Below are 17,157 nucleotides of genomic sequence, written 5' to 3'. Positions count from 1 at the left end.
GTACTTAGTGAGAGATGCCTCAGGTGGCTCGGCCATGTCAAAAGAATGGATGCAGGCCGTATTCCCAAAGACCTCCTCTACGGCGAGCTAGCAGAAGGCCAGAGGATGACAGGGCGCCAAAACTGCGGTTCAAAGACATCTGCAAAAAGGACATGACACAATGCTCCATCAATCTCAACATATGGGAAGTTCAAGCAGACGACCGCCTAGCCTGGAGGCTCGCGGTCAGGCAAGGTACGTCACACGCAGAGGCTACGCGCAACGAGGAGGCGGTCCAGAAAAGATCGAGGCGGAAGCAGCGTCAACAGCAGCAACAATAGCCATCTGCCTTCACCTGTAACAAGTGCGGCAGGGATTGTCACTCCCGAGTCGGACTGCACAGCCATTCTCGGCGGTGCAGATAGACTCTCCAGAAGCTATGCCATCGTCTCTCGAGACGGACGGCTGCCGACGACGACGACTGGTACCCCATTCGGTACAAGGACTAGAGGCTGAGCAGCTTAAACGTGGGCAGAGGGCAAGGTGGAGAATAATTATACTTTGGTATTCACTCATACCATGTTACAGAATACTTCTATGCAACCGGTCTCCCAGGGTAGGAGTGCCTCCACACCATCAGGAACAGATAGCATTTGAATCGCGCTTTCTCCCAGCAGATGGCAGCCTTCTCTGCCAGATGGTTTGAAGCACAGGCCTGACTATCCCATTAGCTAGCTCCAGAAGGCAACATGAGCAATGTGGTTTATGTGCTATAGAATAAAACACAAACATTTAAAGGGCGTGATAGAACACACACACACACACACACACACACACACACAACACACACACAACTACAGACCAGTATCTCTGATGAATACAGATGCAAAAATCGTTAACAAAATATTAGCAAATTGAACACAACAATATATTAAAAACACAATACATCATGATCAAGTGGGGTGCGTTCCAAGGGCACGAGGATGGTTCAACATATGCAAACTGATCAACGCAATATTAACAAAACAAAGAATAAAAAAATCATATGATCTTATCAATAGATGCAGAAAAGGCATTTGATAAGATACAACATCTGATTAAAACACTCAGTAAAGTGGGTATAGAAGGAAAGTATCTCAACATAATAAAGGCCATTTATGACAAACCCTCAGCTAATATCTAACTCAATAGTGAAAAATTAAAAGCTTTTCTCTAAGATCAGGAACAAGTCAAGGACATTCATTCTCACCACTCTTACTCAACATAGTACTGGAAATCCTAGCCAGAGCAACCAGGCAAGAGAAAGAAATAAAAGACATCCAGACTGGGAAGGAAGAAGTAAAAGTGCCACTTTTTGCAGACGATATGCTTTTTTATATAGAAAACTCTAAAGACTCCACCAAAAAAGAGGACTCCCGGCCAAGATGGAGGCTTAGACGGACGCGCTAGGTCTCCCTCTACAACTAGAGAGGAATACAACTACTTCAAAACAAAGGATAACTAGAAATTCCAGAAAATAAAACTACACGGAAGCCCAACATATGAAGTTATAAACCAGCGGCGCCCTTTGGGCAGGTAAAAGCAAAAGGGGGCGGCGCTGTTTGCGGTCGCACCTGGGACAGCGGCGGGGAGAACAACCCCGGCTACAGTCGAACCCCCGGCAGCTCGCGACCCCAACGCTGGGGAAAGCAGCCACCACATCGCCTTGAACAGTGAGGCCCAGGGGGGCGGGAGGACGGATCCCGGTCTCCTAGCGGAATAACTGTGTGAATCCATCTTGGACCCCCGCCCCCAAAGAAAGCGCCACAGGGCTGCGAAATAGATCGCGGACAGGCACCGGTCGCTGGATTGTGACGACTACACAGGCACTGCCCCCTACAGCCGGCCCAAGAAAACAAAACGCATCTGTCAAAATGAGGCAGACAACTATAGAAATCCCGGTGGCACAGCTCACCAGGCAACAGATGGAGAACCTGACAGATGAACAGATAAGAAACCTGTCAGATGATCAGTTCTGGGCCATTGTTATCAGGTGGCTTACAGAATTCACAAAAGATCTGGAAAAAGATGAGAAAGAAGCGAAAAACACTCATAACGAAAGGAACAAAACCACATACGAGACAGATGGTGAGGAAAAAAAATCCAGAGTTCATTTCAACAAACTGGAATATGGAGAAGGAACAAGAAGTCAACCAATGCAGGGAGAGGAAATGGGAAGCAACGATGAGAGGATCAGAAACCTCTGCGACAGCTATAAAAGGCCCAACATAAGAATCATTGGTTTGCCAGAGAGCGAGGAAGATGAACTAGAACTTGAAAAATTGAGTGAAAATATAATAAAGGAGAACTTCCCAGACTTGGGGAAGGAAATAGACTTACAGGTCCAGGAAGCACAGAGAGTTCCAAAAAAACTGGACCCAGGGAGAACCACTCCAAGACACATTATAATCAAAATGTCAAAAATTAAAGATAAAGAGAGAATCTTAAAAGCAGCAAGAGAGAAGAAAAGAATTATGTACAAAGGGGTCCCAATTAGACTATCAGCTGACTTCTCAAGGGAGACCCTGCAGGCAAGAAGGGACTGGCAAGAAATATTCAAAGTAATGAAAATCCAAAACCTACAACCACGAATACTCTATCCAGCGAAACTGTCATTCAGAATAGAAGGACAGAGAAAGTGTTTCCAGGACAAAATAAAACTGAAAGAGTTCATTAGATCCAAACCACTGTTATATGAGATGTTAAAGGGACTGGTTTAGAAAAAGGAGGATCAAGACAATGAAATCTAAAATGAAAACTGCATCACAAGAAACAACAGAAGCTAGGGAATTGAAACAAAGGCAAACTAAACAGGCAATGAGAGTGGAAAAAGAACTATAGGTACGGAGAACATATTGGGGGGAGCTCAACAGGGAGGGGGAATGGGGAGAGGGAGGGAGATGATATAGGAATTAAGGATCATGGTAGGAGGGAATGGAATAGACAGAGAGAGGTTGAGAAGAACTGTATGCACAACTAATGGACATGATCTAAAAGGGGGGGACAACTGGAGGGAGGGGGGCCACCGGGTGGAGGGGAGCAGAGGGAAGGGAAATTGGCACAAATGTAATATTATAATCAATAAAACACATTAAAAAAATAAATAAATTAAAATAAAAAAAGACTCCACCAAAAAAACCTATTAGAAACAATAAGCAAAATAAGTAAAGTTGCAGGATACAAAATCAGTATACAAAAATCCACTGCATTACTATATACTAACAATGACATTTCAGAAAAAGAAAATGAAAAATATCCTTTTGCAATTGCAACAAAAAGAATAAAATACCCAGGAATAAGCTTAACGAAGAATATGAAGGACTTATATACTGAAAACTACAAAACATTATTGAAAGAGATTGAAAAAGACACAATGAAATGCAAAGGTATTTCTTGTTCATGGATTGGAAAAATCAATATAGTTAAAATGTTCATATTACCCAAAGTATTATACAGATTTAATGCAAGCCCCATCAAAATCCCAATGTCTTTTTTTGAAGAAATAAAACAAAACAAAAAATCAGATTTGTTTGGAATCACAAAAGATCTCGAATAGCTAAAGCAACTCTGGAGAAAAAGAACAAAGCTGAAAGTATCACACTATTTGACTTCAAATTATACTATAAAGATACAATAATCAAAATAGTATGGCATTGGCAGAAAAAGGCACAGACCAATGGAACAGAATTGAGGGTCCAGAAGTAAAACCATATATGGGCAAATAATTTTTGACAAAGGAGCCAAAAACATACAGTGAAGAAAAGAAAGTCTCTTCAATAAATGGTGCTGGGAAAATTGGAAAGCCACTTGCAAAAGAATGAAACTAGACTACAGTTTATCCTCATGTACAAAAATTATTTCAGAATGGATCACAGAACTAAATATAAGAAACAAGAAATTGCCTAGAAGAAAACATAGGTACTAAACTTATGGACCTTGGTCTTAGAGAAGATTTTATTAATTTGACCCCAAAGGCAAGGGAAGTAAAGGCAAAAATAAATGAATGGGGTGATATCAAACTAAAAAGCTTCTGTACAGCAAAAGAAACCACCAATAAAACAAAAGAAAACAACAACAACAACAACAACAAAAAACAACATAAAAACAACAACCAACTGAATGGGAGATAATATTTGCAAGCAAACTCTGACAAGGGGTTAATATCCGAAATATATAAAGAACTCATCCAATTTAACCCTGAAGAATTTAATCCAATTAAAAAACAGACAGAGGACCTGAACAGACACCTTTCCCAAGAAGACATACAAATGGCCAACAGATATATGAAAAGATGCTCAACTTCACTAGCTATTAGAGACATGCAAGTCAAAACTACAGTGAGATACCACCTCACCTCTGGTAGAATGGCTATTATCAAGGCAAGTAATAACAAGTGTCAGGTCATGGAGAAAAAGGAACCCTCATTCACTGCTAATGGGAATGTAAACTGGTGCAGCCACTATGGAAAACAATATGAAGGTTTCTTAAAAAATTAATATAGTGTTACCATTTGACCCAGCAACCCCTCTTCTGAGTTCATTGCATCATTATTCACAGTGGCCTAGACAACAGATGATTGGATAAAGATGTGGTACATATATACAGTGGAATACTACTCAGCCATAAGAAAAGATGAAATACAGCCATTTGCAACATCGTGGATGAATTTGAGAATATCATGCTATACAAAATCAGTCAGTCAGAAAAAGCTAACAGCCATATGATTTTACTCATATGTAGGATATAAAACAAACTCATAGATACAGACAACAGTATGGTGGTTACCAGAGGGAAGGGGGTTAGTGGGGTAGTAAAGGGTAAAGGGGGCCAAATATATGGTGATAGAAGGTGATTTGACTTTGGGTGGTGGGCACACAATGAAGGTCATGTATCATAGATATGTACAAATGAAACCTATACAATCTTATTAACCAATGTCACCTCAATACATTTAATTTTAAAATTTAAAAAAAGGGCATAATAGAACCATAATGTTCTGATTATCCCTTAGAGAGGGAGATACTATTAATCACTGTGTTCAAAAAATTTTAAGAGAGTTTCTTCCTGTTGACCCACTAAATGTTTAAGCTTCTCTAATTGTCTCAAAAAAAATTTTTTTAAACAATTTAGTTGTTTGAATTAGGCCTCAAACAAGGGCCACATATGGCATTTCAGAGTTATGTCTCTTCTCTGTCATTCTTTATCACTAACCCTTACCTTGTTTTCTTTTTAAAATGCCATTTATATGTTAGAAACATTGCATAAGATATCCCATATTCTGAATCTGACTTGTTCTTTGTGATATCTTTAATTGTTCTTGTAGTTCCTCTACTTCTTGCAAACTATGTAGATTAGTAGACTTGCTTAGATTCAGAGTAAGTTGTTTTGAGCAAGAATGTTTCGGAGGTGGTGCTGTGCCTCTTGCCTCACCATTTGGGCACACGGTGTCTGGCTCTCCCCTTCATGGTGTTCCTAAGATTGATGCGTGGGTTCAGGTGAGGTTGACTTGATCTCTCTATCAAGTTCTCCATACATCTTTCACCAAATGGTTCTAGTAACCAGTCTCAATCATTTCCTAGATTCCATTGTTTTATCATTGGTAAGATAGGGCCCCCTTTGAATCTATGTTTGATGTTGTCACTGGAAATTATGTTACAAGCCACCAGAACTTATTTATGTAATGTGATAATAAGCACTTAAAAAATTCACCCTGTGGGTGTACTTCAGTCTTCACGATGCTCTATTTTTATTTCTACTTTGCATTTAAAAATGATGTTCAAAACTTGTTAAGAGCCACATCCAGCATTTAGGATTATAAGATCATGTCCCTAAGAACAATTGCTAAATCTGTTAAAGTTTTCTTCACCTGTCCCCTCTTTTTAAACACTAAATTTTGTAGGGAGAACTCTGTAACTTTTCCATTTTAACATTTATTGAAGTTGTTTCAGGCAAACATGTTTCCCTTAACCAGTTCTTTGATGGGAAAATCAGGGAATTGGAAAAGTGCTTCATAAGATGGGTTTCTTGTAAGAACCTGCATGTAAGGTAACCTTGTCTTTTCTGAGGAATAATGTTTGGAAGAATTTTGCCTTATATTCAGTCATTTGTGGCACTTTACTGAAGACTTTCTTATTTTTCTTAATTTAACTTGGTTTCATGAAACACATCAAGAGTAAAGTTTGAGGAAGGAAAAATTAAGGAAATAGGATTGTTTCATTTTCCATTATCAAGTCTGATTATTTTATGCCTGGATAACACCAGCAAGACTTCACAAGAGAAATTTCTCTCAGATTTCATTATCAGAAAAGGTTGGTGTGTTTTGCTTCCAAGGGTAGAATGTGCAGTTAGCACTCTCCTGGGCTTTTTGCACTCCTTCTTGGTTTCCTTTTATTTTCCTTTCCTTTGTCCTTCCACTGTTTTTCTTCCTCTGTCCTTGAATTTTTCATCTTAAAATAGATTATACTCTATTGTAGTATATGTGTTTATGTAAGCAACCTCAAATCTTTTTAGAAATGAGGGGAGGGTATAAATACCTAAAGAACCCAACAAAGCTACATGTGAGTACGCATACGCAATGAAGCTGTCATCTCGCTGATACTAATTTTCATAGTCAGGACCCTTAGAAGCAAATGCGTCCTTGACAATTACTTAAACATAACAGTTACTTAAACACATGGTTTTTTTTTTTTTTAATTCACAGGAATTTAAACAAAACCTTAATTGTTGAGTTTTTAAGATTAATAAAAGCTACCATTTATTGTGTATGAACTATGTTGTGGGCACTAGGCAGAGTGCTTTACATGTATTATTTTGTTTAACTTTCACACAACAACATTTTGAGGTAAGAGCATGAGAAAAGGGAGGTACAGAGAGCTTAGGTAAACTTGCCGAGATCAGAGGTTAGAGCCAGGATTTGGTTCTAGGCAGTCTGATTCCGGAGCTAGCATCCGAGCCGTTAAACAGTACTGTAGTAGTCCTCAAACTTGTCTTCTTGAAAAATACTAGTGTCTCTGTCACACCCCCAGAGGTTAGATTAAATTGGCCTGGGGTTTGGCCTGGCACCTACAATTTTGAGAAGGCCCTCCAGGTGATTCTAATGTGCAGACAAGTGTGGAAATCATTGTAACACTGCTTTTCTTGGAACATTAGCTAACGATGGCCACTTGAGAGCTGAGATAACATAAAAATGTGTGTCTGAAATACACAGGGAAAGTTCAACCTGTGGGAGAAATTATAGCATGAAAGGGCAATAGGAAGGAGCATTATCATTCACATCATCAGTATTTGTAGATAATTTTTAAGGATGGATTCAGTGTTATACTGACTCTGACGTGTGTAGGTTAAACTAGAATCCACATATGGGAATAATACATGAAAAATTCAGAACAAGTGTGCATCTTTCAAGGATATCAGCAAGGCTGGACACCCGGGGCATTTTTGTAGATGACTCTCCCCTTTTCCTTAGGTCTGATTAAGTTTAGCCTTAAAAAGTGCAGTAATAGAAAATATCCAAATTCAAAAATTACAGGTACTTAAAAAAAAGTTCATAGTCTATCTCCTATTAGGCTGTAAATTCCTTGAGAGGAGAGACCCATCTTACTCATTTTTATTCTCTCAACACTTGACACCATGTTGCACACAGAAGCCCAATCAGTACTTGGAGTGCTTCTTATGTTCTCTGTTAATGCGCTGACATTGTAACTAAAAATTCTAACTATCATTCATCCATCTGCATCTACCTTATGCAAGGTGATTTTCATATATGCGACTGACCTTTACACAGACCTATCTATGATCCTCCTATCTGAGAAGGGGAAACTGAGTCTCAGAGAAGTTAAGTAATTTGCCCAAGATTGTACAGCTAGCTGAGTAACTAACAAAACTGGGGTTTGAGCCATGTCTGTTTGATGTCAGAGTGCACCCACCTTTCTTTACCCAAAACACTCCAGAGGATAGAAAATATTATTTCAGAACTCTCAGATGTACAGTAATTAAAAACTCCCTAGTGGAAACTATTGGGAACAATCTGTCATTATGAGGTCCATTAGAATAAACATTTGTATAACTTGACCTGTATGATTTCATACATTTTCCTACCTTAAAGAAGGTCCTTCCAAACATGATTTTTAATTTGCTTAACTATTTACTCTGTTTGGGACATTTCAGGTGTATCCAGTTTTCCACTGTTAAAGATATCACAATGAAGATTTTTGTACATACATTTTTGTCCACACTTGGCATTATTTCTTTAGGGTACATGTCTAGAAGTAGAATTGTATTAAGGAATGTAAGCCTTGCTGACTCATTCTGCCAAGTTTTTGATTTTTTATGAAGTGTACTAACTTAAGTTTCCATCCGCAGTACACAAGAGTACTCACCTCTCCTTATCCTTTTAGCATCATTATCTTTTGCAAAAATTATTTGCTAACTTGATAGTTTTAAAAATTATCTCATTTTTATTTGCATTGTTTTGATTACGAACAAGTTTGAACTTTATGTTAGCCCTTTATATGTCTTCACTTGTTAATTCTAGTCTATCCTTTGTCCACTTAACTGCTAACTTCTATACTTATTCGTCTGTACGTTTACATTCTTCAGATATTGACCATTAGCCTTTATCATATTTGCTGCCAAATATTTCTCCAAGTTCTTATTCCCTCTGTTTTAATTTTTGACATACAGAAGTTTTAAGTTTTAAATATTATAATCTATATTTTTCCTTTATGTCTTTTTAAAAAAGATTTTATTTATTTTCAGAGAGAGGGAAGGGGAGGGAGAAAGAGAGGGAGAGAAACATCACTGTGTGAGAGAAACATCAATTGGTTGCTGGCCAGCAACCCAGGCACGTGTCCTGATTGGGAATCAGACTGATGACCTTTTGGTTCACAGGCCAGCGCTCAGTTCACTGAACCACACCAGCCAGGGTTCCTCTATGTTTTTTGTCACCTTTAACTCAGATTAAAACCCAGCGATTAGGTAGATATTCTATTATTTTTTTCTCTAATTTAATTTTAAAAATATTGAACTCCTCAACTGTGGTTTATTAACTGCTGTGGTTTTATTTTGGTAATATGTCACATTTAATTTGGCCATTCCTCTAGTTATTTTCCCTAGCTCCTTTCTCTATTGATTTGTGATACTATCTTTATATATCTTTGATTCTTACTGAATCTAATTTTTGCTTTTGCTTTTCATTTTTGCAGATCCTGCTCCCTGTGAGTTTGTAAGGAAATGGTAAGACTATGGTTACAGTACTACCATTCTTCCAGACTTTAACTAGTGGGTTGGCCTAGCTGAGTGGAGCAAACTCAATTGGGGGCATTTGATGTGAAAGCATGGGTTGGGGTTTTTGAGAAGGTTCCTGTGCTTTCCCTTTGTCATAAAGCCCTTTTCTAATGACAGTTCCTTTGGGAAAAAGAAAGTAGAGAAAGAAAGTGATTAAGAAATGAGAAGGAAGAAGAAGATTGAGATGTATGAGAACTTCTCTTCTATTCATTCAATGTTTTACTCATTTGCCAAATACTAGGTGTTACATACATACTAGGTCTGAACCTTTAAGGGACTTGGGATTCTGCACTGACAAGCCCATATCATAGATTTTGTGAAGCTCTAGGTCAATGTATTCCACTCCCAACTGCCTCTAATTCAAGTTCAATAATTAGTGAAATTCCAAGAAAATGCCCTCTACAAAAAAAAATATGTGTGTGTACACATGCATGCACATGCAATATACAAAATAGATGCCTTCTGAAAAATAGATGTTTACTCTTGATTTGGCTAAGATATGGTTAGAAGAGATATCAGAATAGAATCATTAAAGATAAATACCAAAGGTTCGTATTGATGGTTCATATAGATGAGAAATAAATAATACCTGATTAATTTTTATGGACTCTTTTCATAAATGGGTTAAACCATTCATATTTATTATTATTTAACATTTACATTTATTGTTATTATTTAGACTTGTTTTACATTTTTCATGTATTATGCTTTCTAGTTATTGTCTCACCTCTTTCAGGCAGTAAATACTGCTACCTTATTTCTATGTAATCCTTTGCAGTTACAAATTATTTTTTCTCACAAGAATCCTGAGAAGTCAATAGTGCAGGTATAATCAACTAAATTTTACTGAGAGAAAATGTAATTCAGAGAAATTACGTCACTTCTCCCAGGTTGCATGGTGGCTGAGTAGAAGAGCTGGTAGAACTAACATTTACTGATTGTTATCGAGTGTCCACTTAAAATACCACATCACTAAAATAAATATGTGCCCAGTGAGTAAACTCTTCTGTGGCTAAATAGACAGGGACATAGTTTACCTAGTGTTTGTACTTTTTAAAAAACTGTTTAGGAAGTGTTTTAAAATGGTTTTCTTGTTATTATTTTGATTATGATTATTATACTGATTCTTCTTTTGTTTGGTTGGTGAATTTGGTTTGATTCTCTGAGGAAACTATGCTATCTCCACCATCTATCTCTGTCCCCATTCTCTGAAAATTTTTTGTTAAAGGAGTGTGCTGTGTCTGGTTGTTATGAAAATATTTTCTGACCATAAACAAAATAGTTAAATGTAAAACAGCATTTCGAAAGAAATAATTATTTGAATTACCCCATCAGTTCAGATGTGAGATCTTTTCCATAATTGTTGTGATATAAATGTATATTTATTGCTCTGCACCCAAGGTAAAGATTTAAAAAACTTTCTTAGCTATTGGCAAACTTTAGGAGACTAATTATCAATGAAAACACGGGACAGCAATATAATCCTCATTTTTTAAAAATCTGCCTTCGAGGGTTGAAATCCTTCAACTACATTCTTTTATTTCTGCACAGAATCATGACTAGACACTGTGAAGTAATGTAGCACTGGAGACAAGGGAAGCCTGTGTTAAGATGAAGAGATGTAGCTATGGTGACATAGTGCACAACAACTGAATGAAAGGAGAGGTGTTAGATCCCCACACAGAACTAGCAAATGTTCGTGAGATTATTTCCTAGTGAAATAACCCAATTTAAATATCTATAGGAATGAACTAGGAAACTTTCAATGATCTTATATAAAGCCAGTGGATTGAGCGCTGGCTTGTGAACCAAAGGGTTTCTGGTTCGATTCCCAGTCAGCACACATGCGTGGGTTGTGGGCCAAGTTCCTAGTTGGGGGTGCACGAGAGGCAACCAACCATTGATGTTTCTCTTCCTCTCTTTCTTCCCCACTTCCCCTCTCTCTAAAACTAAATTTAAAAAACGTTTTTAAAAATTATTTAGCTGGTGAAAAAAGATGACAAGGGAAATCTTGGCTTGGAGGTGATGACAGAAGCCAGAGTCTAACTTTCTTGAAAAGATTAATATATAATAAGATGTTTTGTCTACAACTACAAGTTTCTTCCTCCTGCACCTAGTCAGCTCCCTGAAAAGTTGGCTCGGGCTATCTCAGCAAGGCTCATGTGATACATGCATGGTGAAACCATTCTTCTATTGAATTAGGATGTAGTATTTTTTTTCTGGTAATGGACAATATCTTCATTGTTTCTAGATATTAACAAGCATGACTTGGGGATTGCATTATATCAGTTATATAGCAGATCTCCAAATGTTTTACCACCAAATAATCTTTTGGTTATTTCTACCCATACTACTACAATCTCATGTTTTGAAAGATTATTTTATTGTTGTTCTTTACAAACTACATTGGTTAATTTTCTTTTTAAATTAAGGACACATATAAGTATTAATCAGAATCTCCTGTCAGCATGAAGCAACATATGGAGATGATATACTTCAGAAACAAATGTGGTATTTTGGGTAGTCTCTGCAAGACTGACTGTGGGTGTTCTAGAATTCCATTTGACTTTTTGAAATGTTCTAAATCTTGCAAACTCCATTATTATCTTCATAGATTCCACAAGGATTTGGGAATTTCAGGCTGGGAACTCTTGGATTATGCAGCAGAGTCCTGAGGGACAAAATGCAGATATGTTAGTTGCGATTGGAAAGGGGGGAGTTGGAAGAATCCAGAGCATGTGGGGGGAAAGGGTATGGAGTTGGAATATCATTCTTATTACCTTCAAACCTGTATTTAGCTAGCAACCTTGTCAAGCACTAAAACAAACAATCTTAATTAACGTATCACTTTATCTGGTTTATTGATAGTTCCAGGATTTTCCCATATAAGACATTTAAAACCATTTTATACAAGCTATCATACTAGGTGCTTCAGATGAGAAAAAGGAAAAAAGAACAAACATTGCCTACCAAGTACCCAGTCCGTGGTTATAATGTGCTAGACCCACAACCCTTTGAGATGGATATGGTTATTTTTCATTTGTTGATGAAGTTAACCACACTGGCCTCCTGTTATTTTTCAAACTTATAGCTATGCTTCTGTCCCAGGGCCTTTGTGCTTGCTATTGCTGTTGGACTGAAGTGATTTTTCCCTGGAAATTTTGTGTATCTAGTCATTGTTCAAATATAACCTGATCAATAATACCTTCTCTGACACCCTATTTAAAATTGTAACCTTCTCCCCACCACATACTCTTTACAACCCATTTACTTGCTTTTTTAATAGCTCTTATTCCCATCTAATATACTTTGTTCATTTTATTTCATTTACTTTATGTACAGTATTTATTTTATTTCATTCATTGTCTTTCTGTCCTGACATGAGGGTAAGGACTTTTGACTGTTTTATTTACCAAGACACTCTCAGTCCTAGAGCACTAGTTAGTACATAGTAAGTTCTCAGTAAATATTTATTGAATGAAAGAACTAAAGCTCAAAGAATTAAGTAACTTTCTTAGGGATAAGGAAATGGCACTTCATTTTAAAAGAATGAACCCCAGAACCCCAGTGTTAGTACTGGAATAATAATCTCCTGGGTGAAAATAATTGTTGGATCAAGTGCTCCTTATCCCCAAGACTGACTGATTGCTGCTACCACCACAGTGGCCTAGGGGAAATGTTCCATTGTTAATACTGTGTGGTCTGCTTGTGTGCATAGGATCCTTCCTCACATTACTTTCCTAGCACGGATAGGACAATGTGTTACGGGGCAAGTAAGTCATTACTAAAGGTTAAGGGACAATGCAAGTGAAGTATAGAGAGTAATATGGAAACAGATAATCTGACTGAAAATTTTTAGCTTGACCTTCAGGGTGGGTGGCCCAGCTTTGTAAATTGCAATCTTGGGGGTCCCTATTATATAAATCCCTCTTAGCCTCCTCCCACTCTCTGAAAGGAGCTTCATGGTGCGCCAATAACCACTTAATTAAAAGGCCATGTCTTCACAAGAGTTTGCACGTGCTGTGTCAGGCCTGAACCCTACCTGACACCAGGATCGGGGCTTATGCCAGCACAGAGTTTAGACCCCATGAAAGAGCTCAGGCAAGTGCTAGGAAGAACAGTTTTTCCTGGTCACCCCCCCCCCCCTCCACCACCACGCCCTGCTTTTTGTACCTAGAAGCACTTCCCTTGAGTAATTCTCTTGGCTTCTTGCCTTATCCCTTAATTAGACTCCCCACGGAGTGGGACTGACATCTGTTTGATGGAGTTGGGAAAGACAACTGGCCCCTTCTGGGTCGTCTCTCCTTGGGACCCGCCTACGGCCCCAAAGTGAATATTTGCGATCTGCTTTCTGTCACATGATAAACTTAACCACCTCCCCACCCCCAGGGAGAGGCTGCAGCTCCAGGATACACGTTCAATTCAGGAATGTCAGGAATCCCCACTACTCTCTTCGATATAGTTTAATGAATAAAAGAAAGCATTTTTGTTTTTTTCTGGAATTTTCCCTCCTCCACCCCCCTTCTCCAGCTCGCTCTTGTTCTCCCCGTCCCCCCTCCCTACATTCCCTCTACCCCCCTCTTCCCTTCTCCCCTCCCCCCCAGCCCCAACTCCCTCCGTCTACGCCCCTCCTGTCGGGACCCCATTTCTGCTCCCGTCTTTCTCTAAGCAGTCCCCAGCGCGCCCTTTCTCCTAATCCCGCGCGAACCCCGTCCTCTTGGTCATGGGGCCACGGGACCCTCTAGGATATGGAGCTGCGCGGCTGCTCCTCCGGTTCAAGTCATTGGCCGCACTCGGCCCTAAAGCCCGGGCTGAACCCGCGGCTGAAGGGCTGGAATGGAGGTGGCCAAGCAGCGCGCGGGCGCAGTGCGGAGGCCAGGAGGTGAGGGGGGCTAGGGGGCGCGGGTCATTTTCCCCGTCAGGGGAGCGCCTGCCCCATCTGGTCACTGTGGGTATAGTGGAAGGCTGGCTGCCCTGCCGCTGACCGAGAAGGCCCTGGAGTCGGTTACGTTCAGGGATGTGATTGTGGACTTCAGCCAGGAGGAGTGGCGGCAGCTGAAGTCGACGCAGAAGGACCTGTACAAAGCTGTGATGGAGAAGAGCTACAGAAACCTGGTCTCGCTGAACTTGGAGCCTAGACCTGACATCATAGAATCGGACCCACAGAAGGACGTTTGAAAAGACAGACCATCGGCTGCGGTGGTGGCGGAAGGACCCGAATGGAATGTTGCTCGGGGTTCCACCTGTGAAGGGCGGGGACACGTGTTGACGGGGTGGGTCGGGGTCGGGGGAGCCCAGGGATCTGTCTGGGGAGGTTTGACATGTCCCAAGCGTTAGCCCCTGAATGTCGTGAATTTAAAGCATTCATCCACCAAAGCCCCATGCAGGTCCCACGGAGATCAGAAGGACGCAGAGGAGTGGGGAATCACCTGTTTGCCACACGTGCAAAGAACTCAGATACTTCAGTCCTGGTCCTCCCTCCAAACCCCGCGCAGAGAAGCCTTAGCAGTGCGGGGAGTGCCTCAAGGCTTTCGGCTATAACTCCCCCCTGAAGAAGCACCAAGCAATCCACACCAGGGAGCCGCCCTTCTCATGCGCCGCGTGGGCGGAGCAGTTCATCTGGCAGGGGTGCCTCAACAATCATCAACACGTGCACACGGGGGAGCAGCCACGATTGCGGGGACTGCAGCAAGGCCTTCAGCCGGGAGCAGTGCCTCATCGTGCCCCAGAGGATGCACACAGGGGAGAAGCAGTAAGTATGCCGTATGTGTGCAGGGACTGTCGCAAGGCCTCCAGCCATAACCCCCGGTTCGAGGAGCACCGGCATGCGCACACCGGAAGCCCTGCAAGCGCTCCATCTGCCAGATGAACTTCCTCGCGTGCCAGTCCCTGGACACGTACCAGGCCGGCCACACCCGCAAGAAGCCCTACATGTGAGACTAGTGCAGCAGGGCCTACAGCCAGGGCGCCAATCTCAAGCAGCACCGCAATCACACCTGGGAGAAGCCCTGCAGATGCGCCCAGTGAGGCGAGGCCTTTTCAGGAACTTCTCGCTCACCCTCCACCGGAAGATCCACACGGGACAGAAGCCCTTTGAGTGTGGAAGTGTGCAAGTGTGGGGAAAACCTTCAGCGAGAATATCAACCTCACACAACACATGAGGAGGATGCACACCTGGGTGTGTGGGGTGGATCTCAGAATCCACAACCCACAGGCAGGTCCTCAGCCCATGCGCCAGTGCCAGATTTGACACTGGAGCCCACGGATAGGACTCAAGAGAAGTCCATCCCTTAGGGGTCTTAGGAATGTAGGTGCTGGGGACAGGCCACACCATGCACAGGAGCTGCTTTCAGAGCATCTGCAGGGCTGCAGTGGAAAGCAAGCTCCCCTACTGGTCTAGTATCTGGGAACATGGCCAGGGGCACTGTGACTCCAGACCCAGCTCGAGCTCCCAGTGTCTCTGGGTCTCCATTTCCTCAATAGTAAAGTGGAAGAGGGGGGCTCCATGGGGATATTCTCATTTTGCCATATAAACCTGGATCTAGTACAGAGGTCACGTCGCCATCTATGGGTTTCCTTGTTTCCCCCACACCCAGCCTCCACTTTCCCTACAGCACTGGCTGGAAGGCCCCAAGCTTGTAAGCTGTAGAAGTTGCCAAGTGGTTCATGAGGGGAAACTTTTTTTTTTTTTTCAGTGTTAGGAAGTAACAGTAATCGCTTCAGATGACAAAGTTTCTCATTGTGATCTGTTAAATTATTTTTTTAAAATAAAACTTAATTAAGGGAGACAAACATCATTTTCAACAGTTGTCAGGTGCAAAAGATACAAATACTTGTTGTCTTGTCAAAATGTCAATACTTGTAGGGAGGAGGCAGAATACCCCAGTGGAATGCCAGGAACCCAGGAAGCCTGCCCCAGGTATGAGGCCACCTGGCCCAGCCAGCCCTGGATTTCTGGCTTGGGGATGGTCAGGTTGGAAGCCTGGGCCCAGGCCCTCAGCTTCAGAGATGGGGGTGAAGGACCCCTCCCCCATACAGAACCAAGCAAGGAGCACCCACCACCCACTGCAGGGCTGTTTCAGGTACAGGAGAACATTCCTCTTTCAGATCACAGATTACCCCTCACCCACCCCATGCTGGCTGGAATTCTTGTGAAAATAAAGTGCCTTTAGTCAGGCTGGTGCATAATTCAACCTATGCTTCATCCACAGCCTTAGTCATGTTTTACTTATGGTTTTATTATGGATGATAATAGCAATCTATCCCAATGATAAATAGCAAATAATATAAGAATGGTACTCTATTAACAATAAAATAATACATAAAGAAAAAAGAGAGAGAGAGAGCATTTTTATTCTATTTGACTGACTCCTGTGCCTGTTTCGCAGATAGTTCCTAATTGTGGTAGGCAAAAAAAGGTTGTTATATATTGGGCCCTTTAAACTACAAGCAAGTACATAAATAATTATATGAACTACATTAATGCAGATGGTGTATTAGTCTGCATAGGATACGCAATGTTGCAGTAACAAACAAGCTACAAAACTTTTAGTTACTTAATAAGGGTCTACTTCTCCCTCATGTCACAATCCAGTGTGAATTGGCTGGTTTTCCTTTATTTTATAGCTTTGTGGTTTTCAGGGTCAATGCAACAGGGAAAGAGAGAAATGGTTCTTAAGGGCATTGCCCTGGAAATAATACCCAGTAAATACTTCTGCTGGAATTAGATATAACTAGGCACATGGCTCTGAGCAGCTGCAAAGAAGGCTGGGAAATGTACAGGAACACAAACTATCTTTTCTACAGGTAGAGTCAGAACGATCGGGGAAGGTCCAAGGGAGCTGAGTAGGGCAG

General features: G+C 41.0%; 1 protein-coding gene across 1 annotated transcript in view; it reads left to right on the top strand.

The window, feature by feature from the left end:
* SPMAP2L (sperm microtubule associated protein 2 like) overlaps positions 1-17,157 on the top strand; it is a 55,444-nt gene that overhangs the window by 5,751 nt on the left and 32,536 nt on the right. Inside the window, exon 2 of the mRNA XM_090267388.1 lies at positions 9,222-9,252. Coding sequence (XP_090123514.1) covers positions 9,222-9,252 — 31 coding nt within the window. The remainder of the gene's footprint in view (positions 1-9,221; positions 9,253-17,157) is intronic.

Source organism: Furipterus horrens, unplaced genomic scaffold, assembly GCF_987537825.1.
Source record: "Furipterus horrens unplaced genomic scaffold, mFurHor1.1.pri manual_scaffold_2, whole genome shotgun sequence".
Taxonomy (NCBI): Eukaryota; Metazoa; Chordata; class Mammalia; order Chiroptera; family Furipteridae; genus Furipterus; species Furipterus horrens.
This window is presented reverse-complemented; position numbering and strand designations above follow the sequence as displayed.